Source organism: Canis lupus, chromosome 33 (genome assembly GCF_048164855.1).
Source record: "Canis lupus baileyi chromosome 33, mCanLup2.hap1, whole genome shotgun sequence".
NCBI lineage: Eukaryota > Metazoa > Chordata > Mammalia > Carnivora > Canidae > Canis > Canis lupus.
In genome coordinates this window covers 4,636,905-4,658,397 of record NC_132870.1, presented here as the reverse complement: position 1 = coordinate 4,658,397, position 21,493 = coordinate 4,636,905, and the positions used below count along the sequence as shown (strand labels likewise).

The following is a 21,493-nucleotide window of genomic DNA, read 5'->3' as shown; positions in this document are numbered from 1 at the left end:
TTGTCTGTTATGGTGATACCAGGTAAAAGTGATTAGCAGACAATACTGGAAGAATAATCCAAGAGACAATTCAAATAATTTATTACCATTTAACTGACTCCAACAATGAATAATAAAAATAATAAACATGACCAAATTGCATTTATCCCAGGAATGCAAAGATAGTTTAGTATTAAAATATTCCTTAAATATCTTGTACCACTTTAATAAAGGGGAAAATACAATATGATCATCTATCTCTATTAACTGCATATAGAAGGGAACCTTCCATGTCACACACACACACACACACACACACACAACATTATAAAGAGGGAATCAGCAGACACTATCTCTTTAACACCAGGAACAACACAAGAAAGCTCACTATCAACAATTCCATTTACCCACGTACTGAAGTACCTTACAAGTACAATTAAAAAAGAAATTAAACAAGTGACTGGAAGAAAGATAACATAATATCATTATTTCTGAATAATATGATTACCTACATTGAAACCCCACTCACTCAATCTACTAACAAATTATAAGAAATATAATATATACAATGCAATTCACATTTCTGAGAAAATTTAAATATTTTTCTAAAAAGCAAATATTTAAATAAATATACAAAAGGAAGTAAGCAAGGGAAATACATATTCTAGGAGTGTATATATAGACAAAGGACAGCCTGCTCCAAGATGGGCCACTTTGGTATGAATATTATTTTGAGTTAAAAGCAATCCAATCCAGTAAACTCAGAAAAAAAACTCATTACCCCAACTGCCTACTTTACCAAGAAGAGAGCTATTAACAGAGATAGCTCTTTAATTAAGAAAATTATCTGCATAATTACCTTCCTTTAATGGTCTTTCTCTCCTTTGAATCCTCAAACCCATACCCTCTCCTTAACACATATAGGTATCATGTTGCCTCACTGTCTAGAATTTTCATGTCTTTGTGGATCCCTAGTACATATGCTATTAAACCTGATTTTCTCATGTTAATCAGCCGCATGTCAATTTGATTCTTAGTCCAGCTAGAAGAATCTTAAAGGGTAAAGGAAATTCTTCCTCTCCAACATGCATGATAAGAAAGAGAAATATGATTGAAAATGGGGGATAAAGAAGGAAAACACTTAAATTTTTTTTCATTAAAAATGAGCATAGTGGGGACTCATGGTAATAGTGCACTATGGAATGAGGAGCACAATCAACTATGTGTTCTGAGGTCCTTAAATTAAAAAGGAAGTGAGTGGCATGACATCAACTATGTTTTCTAAAACAAATACCTTCAAGGTTTTAGACTCACGCATCAAATTTTTCTGAACAATTTCCTTCCCTCCATTTACATCTCATAACTAATGTATGAAAATTTTGTTCTGATTGATCACTAGATAAGTGTTTTTCTTCTCATCTCTTCAAATCAGTACTGCAGCCAGGGCATTTCTTTCAAGCTCACCCCAGCACCCAGAGGATCACAGTAGTTCAAAATGCAGACAAAATGAGTTTTGAGACACTAATAGTCCACCTGACAGTCTCATTCATAGATTTTGAATAAAACATTGCTAGTTGAATGCCAGAGTCTTTTATAAAGATTGGTTTTCTAATATCAACATCATTTAAATAATTATGAGTAATATAGAAACTAGAGTAATTTTGCTTTTAATCCTCAACATAATTCTCACCATAAAAATAGAATATATGTCTCTATGTCTAACACACTTTTTATATTCTAATAGTTAAGTGTCCTGATCCCTCTGGTTAGTAGAAAAGGTAAGTAAGCACATAGTAGAAAAGATTGATGTGTTTGATATGTGAGTGTGTGTGTGTGTGTGTGTGTCTGTTTACCTGAGGTAGGAAGATTATAAGTAATGAGTAAAGGAAGATGTAAAAGAAGAAAACAATTCCTAGGAGCAAAAGAGTAGTAAGTAGGTAAGACATTCTGAATAAAAGTCGAAGAAGTCCAGTAGATTCAAGGTCTCTTGAACCTTAATAACCTATTCATATTATGAAAACCTTCCTAAGTTCTACCACTGTATTATACTGAATGTCCTACCAGATCAGACCCAGGTGGACACCCAAAGCAGCACAAGAGCAATGTCAATTTTTGAAAATCTGTATCATCCTAAATTCTAATAAGAGAAGAAAAACAGGAAAAACAGAACAACTTGGATAAAGAGAAATACAAACAGCAACATTTCTGCTAATACTAATTTAAGATAATTGTTCAACACATTTGCTTAATAAGTAGTAATAAAAGATAATCTTTGGTAGATAAAATTAGGTAATTTGGTAGGATTTTAAGTGTAAAGGATAAAAATTCCTACTGATCGTATAGGGCAAGAGTGAATTCCTTTCTTCTGACAAACTCAGTATTATTATTATAAAATATTGATGGTGATATGGTTCACTCTCATTCTAGCTTCTCATTATGTAACTCCTTAGAGGGTAAAAGAACCTCAGTTCTGGGGGATCCCTGGGTGGTGCAGCGGTTTGGCACCTGCCTTTGGCCCAGGGCGCGATCCTGGAGACCCGGGATCGAATCCCACGTCGGGCTCCTGGTGCATGGAGCCTGCTTCTCCCTCTGCCTGTATCTCTGCCTCTCTCTCTCTCTCTCTCTGTGACTATCATAAATAAATAAAAATTAAAAAAAAAAAGAACCTCAGTTCTGATGGGGCTCAGGACACACTACCCCAAAATATGGCATCTTGGCATTCTGAATATTTTAAGCAGAAGCAGGAAGGTCACTCTGACCTCCTCCCTTTTCATTCCCCTTCCTTGAAGTAGTCATAAAACCCTCATCATGTTAGAGGTGCCCTCCCTATACACAAAGGAAAGAGCATCATTATCTCTGAAGATAAAAGACTGCCAAGAAGAATCCTAACAAAGAAGGCTTGCTCAGTGTCCTCCAGTTTACTACAATTACTTCATACTCCTTAACCTATCACATTCCCCCATGACTGTCCACTCTTCATCAAACCTAGCAAATATATTCAGGCCTGTTTCTTTGGGTCTTTATTTCCTCTTGAAGGCTCCTGTGTCACATAAAATATATTAAATAAATATGTAATATTTTCTCCTGTTAATCTGTGTTTATCAGTTTAATTTTCAGACCCATCCAGGGACCCTAAGAGTATCAAGGAAAATTTTGCCTCCCCTATACCTCTTAGAACCAGGAATATCTACACTTCTGGCCAATGGTTTTGTTGTTACAGATGGAATTACACAATGTAATTGGTTCTTCTTTAAATTATCTTCCCAAGTCTGTCATACATTTTAGGCACTAAACTTTTATATTTTATTCTCTCCACCTTTTAAAATCTTATTGCCAAGAGATTCATATTTCCCTTGCAAACCACCTCAAATTCTTTTGTAGAAATGCAGATTTAGATAGCAGATGGAAAGAAAAGGGAACCTAAAAGGGCAGGGATGAGAGGAGGATGTTTGAAAGCTGTTTCACAGAAGCATGGTCTGGCAACATGGTAGTAGAGGGTGAAGAAAACTGAGCCTGAGCAATGTGGTAAGACACTGCAATAAACCAAGTCAATCTAAGAAAAACTGAATTAGCAATATATAAAAGTAATAGCAAATGTATGAACGTAAGGGCAAGTATAAACAAGAGTCAACAGGAATCCATTGTTAATTGTTTTGTAGAATTGCTCATCAGGTAGATTTAAAATATAAAGCCTCTAGACTTAAAAAAAATGGTATTTGTGTATAGGAAGCAGATCTGTAAGAGAATAATAATAGGAGGCTTTTTTGTATTTTATTTTTGGCTTGATGACATATTAAAAAACAGACATGGAGCTAAAATCCCAGAAGAGAAATCAAGACTGCAGATCTGACTCATGATAACTGAAAACTTAGAAGTGGTTGAGATGAAAACAGTGAAATACAAGTGAGGTGAAAACGCCAAAGAACTGTCCTTGGGAAGAGATCCAGGGTGCTGAGAAGAAGGAAGCAGAATCTGCAGAGATAGCAGACAACAGCAAACCAGAAGAAAAATGGTAGGTTATTACGTAATAAAAGTCAAAGGAAGGGAGCATTTCAAGACATTCCGAACTGCTGTTACAGGCATCTACAGAGTTCAAGCAAATCCACTCAGTCTGAAAAGAGATCCTTGAATTTGCCCAAAGGGATTTTGAATGACTACTGAATGAATTAACAGAATTTAAGCCAATAGCTAAATTGACAATAACAAAGACCAGAATCTAAATAATACTCCGAAGAAAAAGGCTATGGCTTTTTCAAAAACATAAATTTTATTTGCTTTTTAATTTATGATTAGCTGATCTATCATCAATATTGCACTGTGTCTACATGGTTTTCTCTGTTGCTTAATTTTAAGTTCAAAAAAGCTAAGATCTATAACTAAATGAAGCAATGGTGACAGTATGTTCAATACAAAATAATCAATTCATCTAAGCCATGAGTCCATTTACTACTCCCTGAGTTAAAATTAATTGTACTTATGAATATGTTCAAATGTGTATTCACCAAAAAATACTATATATATTGATAGGTAGATAGATTTGATGCTTCTTGAAAATATCAATAATATTTGTAATTACTTTCTTGTTGGAGAGACAGAGAAAATGAGAGGGGGGAAAAGAGTGGAAAGGAGAGAAAAGCAAGTGAAAGAGAAAAAAATCAGTGTATATGTCTCAGTGATTTAAAATATCCAACTAATTGATAGTGAGCATATACTGGTATCACATAACTTGCAGTCTCAGTGAGTAAATGTGAAATAATCTTTTGGTTTAGTCGCACCCTTAATTTTATGAGAGAAAAGCTCTATCCAGTATTTTTGTACATAGATCTTACTAGGAAAATGTTGATTTCCTAATAAGATGATTTCTCAATAACAAGTTCCATACAAGCATTTATTTAGAAGAATTATAATTCTAATAAACATGAAACAAAGCAAATTATCTCATAAAAACAAATGAAAAGAATTTAAGAAGAAAGAATTTCAGCTGATAGTATTCACACTTATATACTTGGATATAGGTATTTAATGAAAAATTGGAAAGCATTGCTTTTATAATTAGTATAGTAATATAACATACTATAATTAATTAATAAACTGTACTTTATGTGCATAAGGTAACAAGGCATCACTCACAGTACTTAATCCCTACAAATATAAAGGATAGAAATAATCTATCTTTCTAGATGAAAATATTGAAGATGATCACTTGATCAAGCTCATAAAGCAGAAAATGGTAACTGTCAAAACAAAAACTAAATCAACAGACTATTAAACATTAAATTTCAGTCATATGGCACATACAGAGATGCACTGCTGCTAGGAAAAGAGCAAGATCTGGGAGACAGAAAGCCCAACCTAATTAAACAGGCCAGATGTGCAGGGATTGCTGATGCGCTGGAGGTGGATCTGAAAACTACACTCTATATCCAGCAAAAAATATATTTCAAAAGCAAAGAAAAATATTTTTGTCAACAACTGATAGGTGAGGAAAATTCACTGCTAGCAGACCTGCACAATAAGAAAGCTTAAAAGAAGTTATAGAGTTAGAACTGCACTTTCAATTAGAAATTTTGATCTGCACAAAGAAAAGTACAAAAGTGATCAAATGAGGGTAAATATAAAAGAATATATTTTACTTGGAATCACTTAAAAAACCAGTCTTATGTGAAATATTAATAATGTACTGTAGAACTTGCAACATACTTAGAAGTAAAAATGTATGACAAAAATAGAACAAACGTGGAAAATGAATGGAACTAGGGCGAAGTTCTTACACACTATGTGAAGGGGTCAGAATATTATTTGTTTTTGTTTTCATTTTTGTTTTAAGATTTTATTTATGTATTCATGAGAGACAGAGAGAGAGGCAGAGACATAGGCAGAGGGAGAAGCAGGCTCCCTGCAGAGGGAGCCTGATGTGGGACTCTATCCTGGACCCGGGGATCATGCCCTGAGCCAAAGGCAGATGCTCAAACACTAAGGCACCCAGGTGTCCCATATTATTTGAATATAGACTGTTAGAAGCTAAAGTTGAATATTACAAACTCTTTAGCCGATGCTAATTTTTTAAAGAGCAATTACTAAAAAAAAAAAAAAAAAAAAAAAAAAAAAGAAAGTTTAAAGAGGTATAAATAAGTCAACTATGAAGATAAAAAGGATTCATTTTTAAAAACTATATATAAAAGAAGTCCAAAAAAGGGAAGTCAGAAAAAGGCAAAATTTGGGGTACCTGGGTGGCTCAGTGGTTGAGCGTCTACCTTTGGCTCGGGTCATGATCCCAGGGTCCTGGGATTGAGTCCCACATCGGGCTCCCCACGGGGAGCTGCTTCTCCCTCTGCCTGTGTCTCTGCCTCTCTCTGTGTGTCTGTCACGAATAAATAAATAAAATCTTAAAAAAATGAAAAATGCAAAATTTGACACACAGAAAACAGCAAGATGGTAGAGTTAAATCATATATATAATTATGAAAACATAAGTCATCCAAATATACCAATTAAGGGCAGTGCTTGAAGACTAAATTAAAAAAGGCAAGACTGGGATCCCTGGGTGGCGCAGCGGTTTAGCGCCTGCCTTTGGCCCAGGGCACGATCCTGGAGACCCGGGATCGAATCCCACATCGGGCTCCCGGTGCATGGAGCCTGCTTCTCCCTCTGCCTGTGTCTCTGCCTCTCTCTCTCTCTCTCTCTCTCTCTCTCTCTGTGTGACTATCATAAATAAATAAAAAAAATAAAATAAAAAAAATAAAATAAAAAAAAATAAATAAATAAAAAAGGCAAGACTGTCCACAAGAAATCCATCTTAAATACATAAATATTGGTAAGTGAAAAGTAAAAGAATACAAAAACATACCATGCAAATACTATTTAAAAACTCAGATAACTATATGAGTACCAGAAGAAGTAAACTTCAGAAAAAGGAATTATTACCAGGAATAAAGAGAATATTTAAAAAATGATGTAGGAGTCAATTCTTGACTTTTATATCTAGAAACATAGCAAAAAGAAAAATATAAGAGTCATAAAGTGAACACATCAAAATACATAAAGCAAAAATAGATAAAACTGAAAAAATATACAGAAAAATCCATTATTATAGTTGGAGTTGGCAACACTCATCTTTAGTTGACCGAGCAAGTAGACAGAAAATCAGTAAGAATACAGAAGTCCTGAAAACACAATCAAGCAACTTGACCTGACTTTTTTTTTAGAACATTCCACCTACAACAGCAGAATATCTTCAGGTGTCCCTGGAGTAGCACTGACATACCCATATTCATATATCTTAATAAATTTTAAAAGAAAGAAATAATACAGAATTTATTCCCCTTTCATAATAGAATTAAAGTAGATATCAGTATCAAAAAGATATTTTGAAAATCTGTAATATTTGGACCTTAAACAACAACTTCAAAATAATTCATGGGTCACAAAGGAAATTTTAAAATCTTTTGAATTTAATGAAAATCAAAACAAACATCACAATTGTTGAAATGCAGTTGAAACAGTGCCAAGAGGGAAGTATATAGCATTAAAGTTCATTTTAAAAAAGAAGAAGGGTATAGCATCAATATTGAAGCTTCTACCTTCAGACACTAGAAAAAGAAAAAACTAAACCAAATGCAACCTGAAGGAAATGATAAAGAGCAGAAACCAATGAAATAGAAAACAGAAAAATAGTAGAGAAAAGCATTAAAGTTCAAAATCTAGTTCTTTGAAAATGTTAGTAAGTTCCCATATAGTTAAATCAGGATTAACTTACTAATATGAGGATGAAAGAGAAAACATCCCTACAGATTCTATATATACGAAAATGATATGACACAGTATTATGAAATTTTTGTGCCTATCTGATAGACAAATGTAATAGAAAAATTATCTGAAAGATACAAACTATAAAATCTTATCCCAAAAGAAGTAACCTGAACTTCCCTATTACCTACAAGAAATTAAATTGATAGTTAACAGCTTTCTCACAAAGAAAATGTCATGACTAGGTTTCACTGGTAACTGCTACCAAACAATTAAGGAAGAAATAATATCAACTCTATCCAGTATTTCCAGAATATCTGAAAAAACAAGTAAAACTTCTCAAGGCATTTTATGGGATCAAAATTACCCTGACACAAAATGAAGAAACATATTTAAGATATATATATCCATCAACTGGAGAATGTATGAATACACAAATTGCCCATCCATAAAATAGAATATTATAGAGCAATATACAAGAACAAACATACCTGCAACCTCATGGTCTCAAAAGCCTTAGTGAAAAATGGCTTTATACTATATGTCTTTAGTGATACTGACATTCTGTAAAAGGCAAAACACTAGGGACAGAAATCAGATGAGTGGTTGTCAGGGACTGGGAGAAGGGCATAAATATAAAGGAAACTTTTTGGCATTATGAAGACATTAGCATCCTGATTGTGGTGAGGGTCTCACTGCTATGTGTGTTTGTCAGAACTCATCAAAGTAAACAATTTTAGAACATCAGTAAATCTGACTTTCAAAAATGAATTATAAAATTAAAGGACTTGCTACTGGCTTCAAGAAATATGGTTAGCTGATTGCTTCCAGTTAACTTTCTTGGTCAGCCTCAACAAATGAGCAGATATCATGCTTTTCTCAGGATGGCCTCTGCAAATCACTAAACAAGACAATGGCTCTAAGATCAAACAATCTCCACCAACTGTGGGATCCCTTTAACACATAATCAGCAGCTCTCTTCTACAGGCCAGGGTGAATATAAGAGAATGTCGGGGCACCTGAGTGGCTCAGTTGGTCAAACAACCAACTCTTGATTTCGGCTCAGGTCATGATCTTGGGCTTTCTGGGATCAAGCCCCATGTTGGGCTCCATGCTCAGCACAGAGTCAGCTTGTCCCTCTCCCTCTAAGATAAATGGAAAAATCTTAAAAAAAACAAAAAAGCTCATGGCCCAGACAATAGTTTGCTGAAAGGAATGGGTTCATAGTGCCTTAAACTAACACTAAATATATCCCAAGAATCTAACATTCAACCTGTGTCACAAATAGTTAAGGCCCATCTCTTCATCACCTGTGGAAATAAATGGAACTTCTCACTACAAAGAGAAATTTCTCTGGAACTTATGGGGATGCCTCATCAATACACCTTGGCCAGACCCTGGAGAGAACATTCTGTCTTGACAAAAAGCTCACCAACTAAACTATACACATTCCTTCTTCCTAAGATTTAAAGCCTCTGCCTTGTGGCTACTATACCAGCTGCCATAAACCTCAGTGCAAGATAGGTGAGACATGACGTTAGCAGCCATTCCTTAAGAAAAACTTTCCCATTCTTCACATCCTCCCATTTTTTTTAGTTTTCTTAAAGATTTTATTTATTTGAGAGTGAGAGAGAATGAGTGGGGAGGAGGGGCAGATGGAAAGGGAGAAGCAGGCTCCCCACGGAGCAGGGAGCCTAACACAGGGCTCCCTCTTAGGACTCTGGGATCATGACCTGAGCTGAAGGCAGCTGCTTAACCCACCGAGCCACTCAGGCGTCCTCATCCCCCAGATCCAGACTTAATACTGCTTCAGAGTATCACCACAGCATCTATGACAGAATGCATTATTTTCCATTATAATTGTTTTTATTGAGCTATAACTCACATGCCATAAAATTCAAACTTCTAAGGTGTAAAATTCAATGTTCCTAGTATATTTACAAAGTTGTGCAATCATCTCCAATATTTAAGTTTGGAACATTTTAACACCCCACAAAGAAACCCGATACCTATTAGCAGTCATTCTCCATTCACCCTTCCTTCCAGCCCCTGGCAACCACAAATCCATGTTCTGTCTCTATGCATTTACCTATTTTAGACATTTTATATAAATGAAACTATTCAACATTTAGTCCTTTTGTCTAGCTTCTTTCACTTAGCCTAACGCTTTGAAGGTTCACCTATATCAAAGCATGCTAACAATATGTACTTCTCTCCTTTTAATGGCTGAATAATATTCCATTGTGTCTACATGCCACATTTCTTTACTCAATCATCAGGTGATGGACATTTGGATTATTTCCATTTTATAGTTACTATGAATAATGCTGCTATGAACACTGGTGAACAAGTTATTAAGCAGACCTATGTTTTCAAATCTCTTGGATATATGCCTAGGAATGGAATTGCTGGGTCATATGGGAATGCTGTGCTTAACTTTTTGAAGAACTGCCCAACTATTTTCTATTTTATATTTACACCACCAATATAACTGCCTTTCATCCACCTAGTCCTCAATTTCTTGAGGGCAGGGACTATCTTATGTTCTATAATATACCCCACATTTAGCACAGTGCCTAATGCAATAGGGGTGTATATGAATATTTGTTAAGTGGATGACTAAACTAAAAGCCCAAAATAATGTTTTTTCACCTTCTGCCTTCTTTTGGAGGGATACTTATCAAAATACTCCTTCATCACAATGCTCCCTTCCAATTCCTTTAACTTGCTTATCTCCAGACTTCCCTCCCCTCTGAAACTAAGTAAATAACATACTCTTAGGTACCAGCACTTCTTGAGATGGGTGCTCTATGATCACCATATCAGGACTGCTCACCTGCACACATTAGAGAAGTTAATATAATATAATCTGATGGCAGAATCAAGTGTTTCCAAGTTGGTACCAATTGGCAGACAGGCAGATAGATATTCATGCATATTTTCAAAGCAATTCTCCTGCAAGTATAGGCCCGAGACATATTTGGCTCTAGGTTACCCTCTGCTGGCCCTACTGTCAATAACACTACAATAGATGTTGTCAATAACACTACAATAGACCTGGGAGGGAAGGAGCAAAGTGACTCCCACAAGGGGCCAGAGGCAACATATGGGGCCCATTCCGTTACAGAGGCAGCCAGAAGATCTGCAGATTAAAGAGCCTTCCAATTCTAGCAGCTCTGGGTGGAGATTAGCCTCCCATGATTGGTACTTAAGTAGACTGAGGACTTCCAGCTCTGGCCAGTTAAAGAGACTACTGCATAGAATAAATATCCACTTTGATCCTCAAACACTAAGTGGACATGTGCACTTACACTTTAAACATGTCCAACTTCTCTTAATATGTAATAGGAAAAATCTCTAATAAAATATGAATATACATTAATTCCCTGTAAAATCTTACAAAAATCTCTCCGCTTCTGCTCCTGAGAAACATTTACTGATATGGAAAGACTCCTCCGGCCACACTGTATACATATACTTTGCATCATTTCAATTTTTTAAGAATAAAGAAGTTATGTGTAACTATGTTGAATAAATCATCAAACTTTTTTATAAATTACCTGCAGTAAGCAGAATGCCCACCCCAAGGATACTGATGCCCTAATTCCTAGAACCTAAGAACATGTTATATTACATGGAAAAAAGAACCCTGCAGATGTAAAGAAGGTTATAGACCCTAAAATAAGTAGATTATCAAGATAATCTAGATGGACTCAGGGTGACCACATGAGCCCTTATAAGGAGAGATGTTTCTCGGGTTGGAATTAGGAAAGATGCTACAGAAGGAGATGTCAGAGAGATTTGAAGGGTAAGACAATTGCAACCTCCTCTTGCCATAAGAGGACCACATGGAAAACAAGAGGACGAATGTGGGCAGTCTGTAGGACCTTGCAGCCCAGCCCCCAAAATGATAGCAGACAAGGAAATGGGGACCTCAGTTCCACAATCATAAGGAACTGAATTTGGCCACCAACTTGAATCAGCGTGGAAACAGATTCATCCTCAGAGCCTCCAGACCATGATTCAGCCCAGCCAACTCCAGGATTTCGACATTGTGATGTACTGAGCAAAGGACCCAGCTGACCCACTGTCCTCTTGACTTATGACCCAAAGGTCTATGAATAAATACACTCATGTTGTTTTAAGCCACTGACTTTGTAGTAATGTGTTATGGCAGCATCAGATAACTGATATATTACCAAATGTCAGTATATTAAATTCCAGAATTCCATGGTAATGAAGCATAATAACCACTAGAACAATCAATTAAAATTGCACACTCCTGGAACCAATTCACATCCCACTATCAAACGTTATTTGTTATGATAAATACATGGGAGATTTCTACCCATAATAACAGGGTAGATTTTAAATTATATCTAAGAATAATATAACAATTTCTAAGTAATTGTCCTCTCCAACACGTACAACTTCAGCATTCATTTTTAAAAAGTAAATAGGTAATTGCTTTGTCACATCTTTCATAGTGGCTTATTAGTTGATATAGTTCACTTTATGTATACATTTCTTTCAGAATATGTTTTAATTTAATATACATGTTTATGATATGTTTAATTAATATATTTAATTAGATTCCTATTTCATGTAAACCATATCTTAGTCATATTAACAAAAGCCAGTGACCGTTAATAAAGTTGAATGAATCAATGTTTACAAAAACATAAGAACACAAATGAGGTCAAAGATTTATAGATCTCAAAAGGACAAAGAATTCTAAGGCAAAAGGTACTTGTGTTTTAAGTACATAAATACATAAAGCCAACAACACTGACTTGTTTTTTAATAAGACTTTATTGGTATCATGACCATATTTCGGTATTTATGTTTCTTAGATCAATAGGTCCAAGGTGTATGTGACTTTTTTTTTTTTGAGAGATTGTATTTATTTATTCATGAAAGACACAGAGAGAGGGGCAGAGACAGAGGGAGAGGCAGAGGGAGAAACAGGCTCCCTGCAGGAAGCCCAATGGGCACTCTATCCCGGGACTCCGGGGGTTATGCTCTGAGCTGAAGCCAGACGTCCAACCACTGAGCCACCCAGGTGCCCCTGCATGTGGCTTCTTGCAAGCACATCACAGTTGCTCCAGTTCCTGATCTGCAAAACAGATGCTTAGGACATTTCAAGTTCTATGTGCTCCAGCCAATGTTTCTAAATTACAACAATGCCAATGAACTTGTACTTTTCCAGAGATTCTACAATATGATATAAAATCTAGATTGGAACACAGACACTTACTTTTTCTGAGTTCTTTCAGCCAGCATTGCAATCTCTATCGCTGCCTTCCTTGCTTCGAAATCTTCCCTTTTCACCACCTCTCCAGTCCCTCGGTAGCCTAGCTCCACCAACTGGCGTGCCAGGCTTTCATCCTAAAGAGAAAAGTAAACTGTAAGATTGGTGCATGAATTAGACATCTCATTTTATTCCATGTATACTGGAGAATTGTTTAAATGAAAAATCAAAATTATTTTTAAATGAGATGTATGAGATATGAAAAATTTTCTTTCTAACAATACTTTCATAAACATCATATTCGTCATTCCTTTCCCACAGATGAACGATGAAGGGAAAGAAAAAGAAAATAACATCAGTCACTAAATTTTCTCTAAGGGATTGGAGGACAAAGTCTGTTTTGTTTTTAATCCATTTATGAGGGCAGCTGTAGATAATTAAGAGTATCTTTAAAACAATAAAACTGAGACAATAGTACTCACACAAGAAAGACTTTTAAGAAAACCAATTGCACAAAAAGAGAATTGGGTTGCTCCCATAAAGTGTAACATTTCAGAAACTTACTTCCTTGAAGTCAATGAACTGATGACACAGAGCATTAAAACTTCAAATACAAAATAAAGAGCAGATGAATTTCCTATTTAGCTGGAAAGATATTGTTTCCATATAATGTTGGTACTAATAAAAACAGAAAAGTAGAAATTCAGGAAGATGACAACAAAAAAGCTTCAAGCTGAAAAAAATCTTCCCCCATCCTTTATTCCTTTTATATTTCAGCTACTTTAAGAAATGTTCCACACATTTGTGTCACTTGTATACCAAATTCAAAAAAGAATACTGTTTCCCCATAATCTGAAGAGGTATCATTTTATATTAAGTTACTGATATAAGGACTAAAGTATTACATAAAAATATGTATATGTTAATAATGTTCCTTATATTATTATCTTGGTTAAATATGAAATATTTGAAATAAAGTGAAAACAGGATACATTTTATTATTACAGACACTTATTTAATACATCACACTGTGGAATCCAAGAACCATCTGGCAGGATTAAATGAGAAAATGTAAGATGGCTGTTTACTAATCTAATCAGCCCTTAGAAGCTGTTTTAAAATTCAAACTATTAGAAAGACAACATTTAGTCTAGAAAACTTGCTTTCCTTTGCTGAACATTAAAAGCAAATACAGTTGACCCTCAAACAGCAAAGGTTTGAACTGTGCAAGTTCACTTACATATTTTTTTCAATAAATATACTGGAAAATTCTTTAGAGATTTGCAACAATTTGAAAAAAACTCACAAGTGAATCGTGGAGCCTAGAAATAGTGAAAGAATTAAGAAAAGGTTACGTGTGTCATAAATGCATAAAATATATGTGGATGCTAGTCTTTTTATCATTTACCCTAAAGCATACACAAACCTATCATAAAAAGTAAAAATTTATCAACACTTACAGACTGTACACCATCTTTTCATTTTTCATGTCTGGTGTTAGGAATACATATAACATCCACAGTGTTCTGTATCCTATAAGACAATATTGACGTAGGTACTGACAGACAATTCATCTTGCAAAGAGTTGATGTAAACCTACAGTTTAGATAAACAACAGTCCAGTACTGTAAATGCATTATCTCTTCCTTATGATGGTCTTAATAACATTATCTTTTCTCTAGTTTACTTCATTGTAAGAATATAGTGTTAATACATATGACATACAAACTATGTATGTTTTATGTTCTCTCCAATTATTTATGTTCTCAGTAGGACTTTTGATCAAAAGTAGGCTACTGGTAGTTAATTTTGGGGGGACTCAAGAGTTGTCCCTAGATATTCAACCACAAGGGGGTCATGCCCATAATCCCCTTGTTGGTCAAGGGTTAACAGCATGGAACTCTATAGTAATGGGGATGCACCTGCCAAGCTAATATAGTGCAAAGCACTAGGCCTCAGGAGGGCTATGGGCCTTTTTTTTCCAACTTGTCTCCTTGCTTACTTTACTGGTTATTCCTAGGCTCTTTTGTACGAGCCACAAAACTAAGCAAATGCCTCCACCTAGTGGAATTAATATTTAATAGAAAAAAAAAACAATGAAGATTGTGGATTTGATTTACAAAAGAGAGATGATCTGACTGTAAGTTTTCATAAACATATTATTACTAAAGGTAAACATATGGGAAGAACTCTCAGCTAAACACTGAGACTGGGCTTTTTTCTAGAAGAACATAAATGGCTCATAGTCAACACGGTATTTGATATAATAAAGACCATTAAAAAGCTGCTGTATTAATTTCACATATAGACTAAACTGTGTTATTTCTGTGTGCCTACCTGGGCCACACAAAATCATCTGATAGCTCTGAACTCATCTACATTATTGTATATTGCAACAAATAACAAGATCTACTGCGAAAACAGAAAGCTGAAGTTGTTTGCCTCGCCAACCATTACCACTAGTAGAATCATAAATCATCTGTCCACTTTAAACGGTCAATTGTCTTTAAAGAAATTATCCTTAAAGAAACCTGAGAAACAAAGCATTTTTACTTATTCACATATTTATCACTAGTGGTGCTTTTCATTCCTTTATGTAGATCCAAGTTTTCTACTGATGTGATTTTCCTTCTATCTAAAAAACGTTAACATTTCTTGTAGCACAGGTCTGCCAAAAACTAATTATCTTACCTTTTGTTTGACTGAAAAATAGATTTCATCTTTATTTGTGAAAGACATTTTTGCTGCAATAGTATTCCAAATTGACCTTTGACCTTTCAGTGCTTTAAAGATGTCACCCCATTGCGCTATGCCTCGTATTACCTCTGAGAGGTGTTTTAGCCTTTCCTGATTTTACAGAATGTCTTTTCATTTTAGATTCCTTTAAGATTTTCTCTCTATCAATTATTTTCAGCAATTTTAAGATAGTTCTTGGATTGGTTTCTTTTATTCCACTTAGAATGCCAAGGAGTCTTGGCTCTATGGCTGTATAGTTTTTACAAGATTTGGAAACTTCTTGGTCATTATATTTTCAAATATATTTTACCCCCTACTTCCTTCTGACCCTGCTAGGATTCCACTTACATTTTTTGGAAAGGCAAAAAGATTTTCATTTTTTATAAAACTCTAATGGTTTTGACTATAACAGTTAATTTTCATAAAAAATAAGTGACTAGCCATGAATAATCCAAGAATATAAATAAGGCAGTAATCTTGTACTAATCGTCAATGCTTCTTTCCTCATGTGATCATGAGCCACTGACTTCTGGAGGCCAGCAGTTTGGAACAGGTTAACTATAAGGAGGCATCATGCAAAGCACAATGCAGAGATGGCTCAGCCTTAAAGAGCAGGCTTCCTTGCTACACAGGAACTGTACAACAACATGTGGCAAAGTGGAGCCACCCAAGCAGGCAGCAGATGTCTATGGAAGACTTAATTCGGATGACTATTCTTCTGGGACAGATTTTAGACATCTCTCAGCTGCTGAGAGAGACATTTGACCCTAACATGTGCAATGGAATTGTGCCTTCCAGTTGCCGCAGCCTTGGACCTTGACAGAGTTGGACTGGGACTACAGGGTTCCATCCTAGAAGCCCACAGTGCTGCCCAGGGTCCTACTGATTTATGGAAAGCTGCGTACAGATCTGTGGCCTGGCATGCACAATTCACTACCCAAATAGATTTGGGGCTGTACTGTCCCCAGTCTTGGGCCAGAGCCCATCCCCACCCCTAGCCTGGCTGCACCCCTGGGGCAAAGTGCCTCCCACACTGTTCCTCCAGTAAGGTGAGGGGTAGATGAGTATCAGAATTTGGTGTTATGTGGTGTGAACCAGAGTCCTAGCAGGTGAGACTGGAATAAGGGGCAGCCAGCATCTGGAGCATCCAGGTATTTCTCATCAAAAGGAAGGAAAGAAGGAAAAGGGAGCGAGAGAAGAAGGAGGTAAGGGAAAAAAGGATGAGGAAAGGGAGGGAGGTAGGGAGGGAGGGAGGGAGGGAGGGAGGAAGGAAGGAAGGAAGGATGGATAAGACCCAACTACCGCAGGAAGGGTGGGTGAATGGGTCTAGGGCCACTAGACCCTTGACACGGCCCATAGGCTACTGAGGCTTCTTTAGCTTTTGTGTCTTTTGTTATTATGTTGTTTATTGCTGGAAAAGAGTTACTATTAAACTCCAATCTTAGATTTGGTCAACCAAACCCACTGATTGGTTCTAATAGGGATCCAGTTTAATTTTCTTATATTCTCAGGGCAGGTAATCATACTGTCTTTATAATAATATCTGACTTCTTCCAAATATTTTTGACACCCTTCATTCATTATAGCATTGCTGCGGTCAAACTACCAATAAAAAGTTAAGATTACTCACAAATATTTTTTTATCATGTTTCTATTCCAATGCTACACTTTCAAATGTTTAACCACCAATTATGAAGTTTACAGGTGTGTACTATATACTCTTCAAGTTATAACATGAGTTTAGAATTTTATCCTATGCTTTTTCTGCATCTATAGAGATTATATTTCTTTTTAAACTTAATGTCATGAGAAAATATATGAAGCATTTGCCCAAGTTATGAATTCAGAAAAGAACAGACGGTGGTTTTAAAAGTCCCTGATTTCCCACCACAAAAAGTCTTTATTTCACATTCCCGTATGAAGGCTAAATTACCCAGTTTAGTCAGTCCAGGCAAGAAACAGATGACACATTTAAATGGAGTAACTGAACAAAATTGAGTGGCTGAGTTAATTAACAAAGGTATAAACAGGGTTAAGAGAAATCCTAAAGAGATAATGAAGCACCCCACAGCTAGCTACAGCAATAAGCTATTAACAACCACTAACTAGTCCAAATGAGGTAAGAGGAGGGAGCAGTTAATAGAGCTCAAGGAAACAGCTGTAGGACCCGACCCTAAATTGTAGTTTTTTTGGAAGAAAATATCCATGCTAACCTACAGCACAGTATAGAAGGAATCTGGGGAAAAGAACTGCCTAACCTCTCTCTTCCGGCTTCTAATATTTGCTAGTGCCTCTCATCAGCTGAATCCAACTGGCCAAAGGGAAAGGGGGCCCAGTTGAAACAGTCAACAGAAATCAACCTCTTGGGCCATAAAGCAAGTTGGGGTAGGACAGAAAACACCTCTCAAGGGCTAAGCAGAAAATATCTAATATAACCATGGAAAGAATTTCAGATTCAAAATAACATTTTCTACAAGCATAAGGATATTACTCCATTTTCTTTTAGGAATCACTACTGGGAATGCAAAGTCTAAAATCAAGCTGACCCATAGGTAAGTTGTTGACACTTTGAATTATTTTTTTTAATTTGAATTAAATATACAACATTTAAAATTAACCATTTTAAGTCCAGAGTCCAGTGGTATTAAGTACATTCATACCATTGTGCAATCATTGCCACCATCAATCACCAGAACTCTTTCCATCTTACAAAACTGAAACTCTGAACCAATTAAACAATAATTCCCATTCTCCCTTTCTCCCAGACCCTGGCAATGACATTCTACTCTGCCTCTGTGAATCTGACTACCTCAGGTATCTCATAAAAGTGGAATATTTTTTATCTCGTAAAAGTGAGAATTTTTAAAGACAAGACACAGTATTTGTCTTTTTCTGGTTGGATTATTTCACTTAGCATAATGTCCTCAAAGTTCATCTATGTTGTCGAATGTGTCAGAATTTCCTTCCTTTTAAAGCCTGAAAAATATTTCCTTGTAGATATGTAGCACATTTTGTTTATACATTGATCCTATCAATAGCTACCTAGGTTACTTCCATCTTCTGGTTATTGTAAATAATGCTCTATGAATATGAGTACTCAAATATCTGTTCTAGTCCCTGCTTTCAATTCTTCTTGCTGCATACAAATTGTGGGATTATATAGGAATTCTAACTTTAATTTTTTGAGAGGTTGTTCAACAGCAATCAACTGTTTCTACAATGACTGCACCATTACATACTGCCACCAGTGATGCAGTGTACCAATTTCTCCACATCCTTGCTAACACTTGTTATTTTCTGTGGTGGTTTTTATTTTTTTTACTATTATTTTTTTAATAGCTATCCTGGGGACACCTGGGTGGCTCAGTAGTTGAGTGTCTGTCTTTGGCTCAGGGCATGGTCCTCTGCCTATGTCTCTGCCTCTCTGTGTATCTCATGAATAAATAAATAAATCTTTAACAACAACAAAAACAGCTATCCTAAAGGATGAAAAATGGTGTATCGCTGTGGGGTGTTGGGTTTTTTTTCCAGTATAGTTGACGTACAATGTTACATTAGTTTCAGGTATACAATTTAGTGATTTGACAAGTTTATACATATGCTACATTCACCACAAGTGTATCAACCATCTGTCCCATTACATCACTATTACAACATCATTGACTATATTCCCTGTGCTGTGCCTTTTATTCTTGCGACTTATTCATTCCATAACTGGAAGCCTGTATCTCCCACTCCCCTTCACCCATTCTGTCCAACCCCCTCCACCATCCCCTCTGGCCACCATTAGTTTATTCTCTGTATTGATAGGTCTGATTCTGCTTTTTATTTTTTTTTAGATTCTACTTACAAGTAGAATCATATATTGTCTTTCTCAGTCTGATTCATTTTACTTAGCATAATATACTCTAGGTCTATTGATATCATCTAAAATAGCACAGTCTCATCTTTTTTATGGCTAAGTAATATTCCTCTGTGTGTGTGTGTGTGTGTGACATTTTCCTTATCCATTCATCTACTAAAGTTGCTTCATATCTTGGCTATCATACATTATGCTGCAATAAACATAGTGGTTCATATTTTTGAATTAGTGCTTTCATTTCTTTGGAAAAATACCCAATAGTGGAATTAATGGATTATATGATATTTCTATTTTTTAAATTTTTGAGGAATCTCCACACTGTTTTTCACAGTTGGTGCATCAATTTACACTCCCACCAACAGCGTAATAGAGTTCCTTCATCTCTGCATCCTTACCAACACTTGTTATTTCTTGTCATTTTGATTTTAGACATTCTAACAGGTATTGGGTGCTATCTTACTGTGGTTTTGATTTGCATTTCCCTGATGATTAGTAATATTGAGCATTTTTTCTTTTTTTTAAGATTGTATTTATTTATTCATGAAAGACACAGAGAGAGAGAGGCAGAGACACAGGCAGAGGGAGAAGCAGGCTCCATGCAAGGAGCCCAATGCGGGACTCGATCCCAAGTCTCCAGGATCACGCCCTGAGCCAAAGGCAGATGCTCAACCCCTAAGCCACCCAGGCATCCCAATACTGAGCATCTTTTCATGTGTCTACTGACCACCTGTATATCTTCTTTGGAAAAATGTCTTTTCAGGTCCTTTGCCCATTTTCAATCAGACTGGGGTTTTTCTTTTTGGTGTTACATAAATTCTTTATAGATTTTGTATATTAACCCCTTATCAGATGTATCATTTGCAAATATATTCTCCCATTCAGTAGGTTGTTTCCTTTACTGTGCAAAACCTTTTTATTTCGACGTAGTTCCAATAGTTTATTTTTGCTGTTTTTCTCCTTGTCTTAGGAGGCATATCTAGAAAAATTTTGCTGTGGCTGATGTCAGAGAAATTGCTAACTGTGCTCTCTTCTAGGATTTTTATGGTTGCAGGTCTCACATTAGGTCTCTGATCCATTTTGAGTTTATTTTTGTGTATGGTGTTAGAATGTGGTGCAGTTTCATTCTTTCATGTGTAGCTGTCCAGCTTTCTCAGCACCATGTATTGAAGAAACTGTCTTTTCCTCGTGTATATATGATTGTGGTTTTGATTTGCATATCTAATGATTAGTGACATTAAACATCTTTTGATGAGCTTTTGGACCTTTGCAATGTTCTTGGAAGAAATGTCCAAATTCTTTGCCAATTTTTAATTGAGTTGTTTGCTTTTGTGCTGTTGTAGAAGATCTTTATATATTCTAGATATTAACCCCTTATTAGATACATAATCTGCAAATATTTCTTCTGATTTTATGGGCTGCCTTCTCACTCTATTTGATAGCATACTTTGGTGTACAAAAGTTTTTAATTTTGATGTCATACAATCCAATCCAAATTATTCATCAATTATCATTTATTCTCAAAACTCTAAAATTCTACCACTATCTACTTAGGCGTTCATCTTTTCATTTGTCCAAATACACAGCTAATGGACATTATAATTTTGTGCTTATCTCCAACACAGAGAAATTTTTTTTTTATTATTCAACTGAGTATTTTATTCCCCCTCATTTTATGTATAATTTCTTTCTGGTAAGTTTATTAGCTAGATATTGAGCCTGCTGGAATTATTCTTTCATATTTTTTTTCTTTCATACAATTCTTTCTTATTTTCCTCATCTTGTTTTCACTATATTCCGGGTAATTATATCACCGTTAACTTCCAGATGATTAATTTGTCCTTTAAAAAGCATCCATGCTATTAGTTAGCCCTTTTAAAAATGTTATCAATTATGTTTTTAATTTCTAAGAATTCTTTCTTG

General features: G+C 35.6%; 1 protein-coding gene across 19 annotated transcripts in view; it reads right to left on the bottom strand.

The window, feature by feature from the left end:
- The window catches only part of CFAP299 (cilia and flagella associated protein 299), a 628,121-nt gene that overhangs the window by 589,077 nt on the left and 17,551 nt on the right, over positions 1-21,493 (bottom strand). For 12 of the 19 annotated variants that reach the window (XR_012023431.1, XM_072810634.1, XM_072810646.1 and 9 more), the window contains 2 exons: positions 12,982-13,112; positions 6,206-6,340 (listed from right to left, as the gene is read on the bottom strand). Coding sequence is in view for 18 of the 19 variants with exons in the window: in XM_072810634.1 (XP_072666735.1) it covers positions 6,206-6,340; positions 12,982-13,112 (266 nt within the window). In the remaining variant the exon portion in view is untranslated. Of the gene's footprint in view, positions 1-6,205; positions 6,341-12,981; positions 13,113-14,435; positions 14,572-21,493 lie in introns of all 19 variants that reach the window. The other 7 variants (XM_072810641.1, XM_072810643.1, XM_072810640.1 and 4 more) reach the window with 3 other exon arrangements.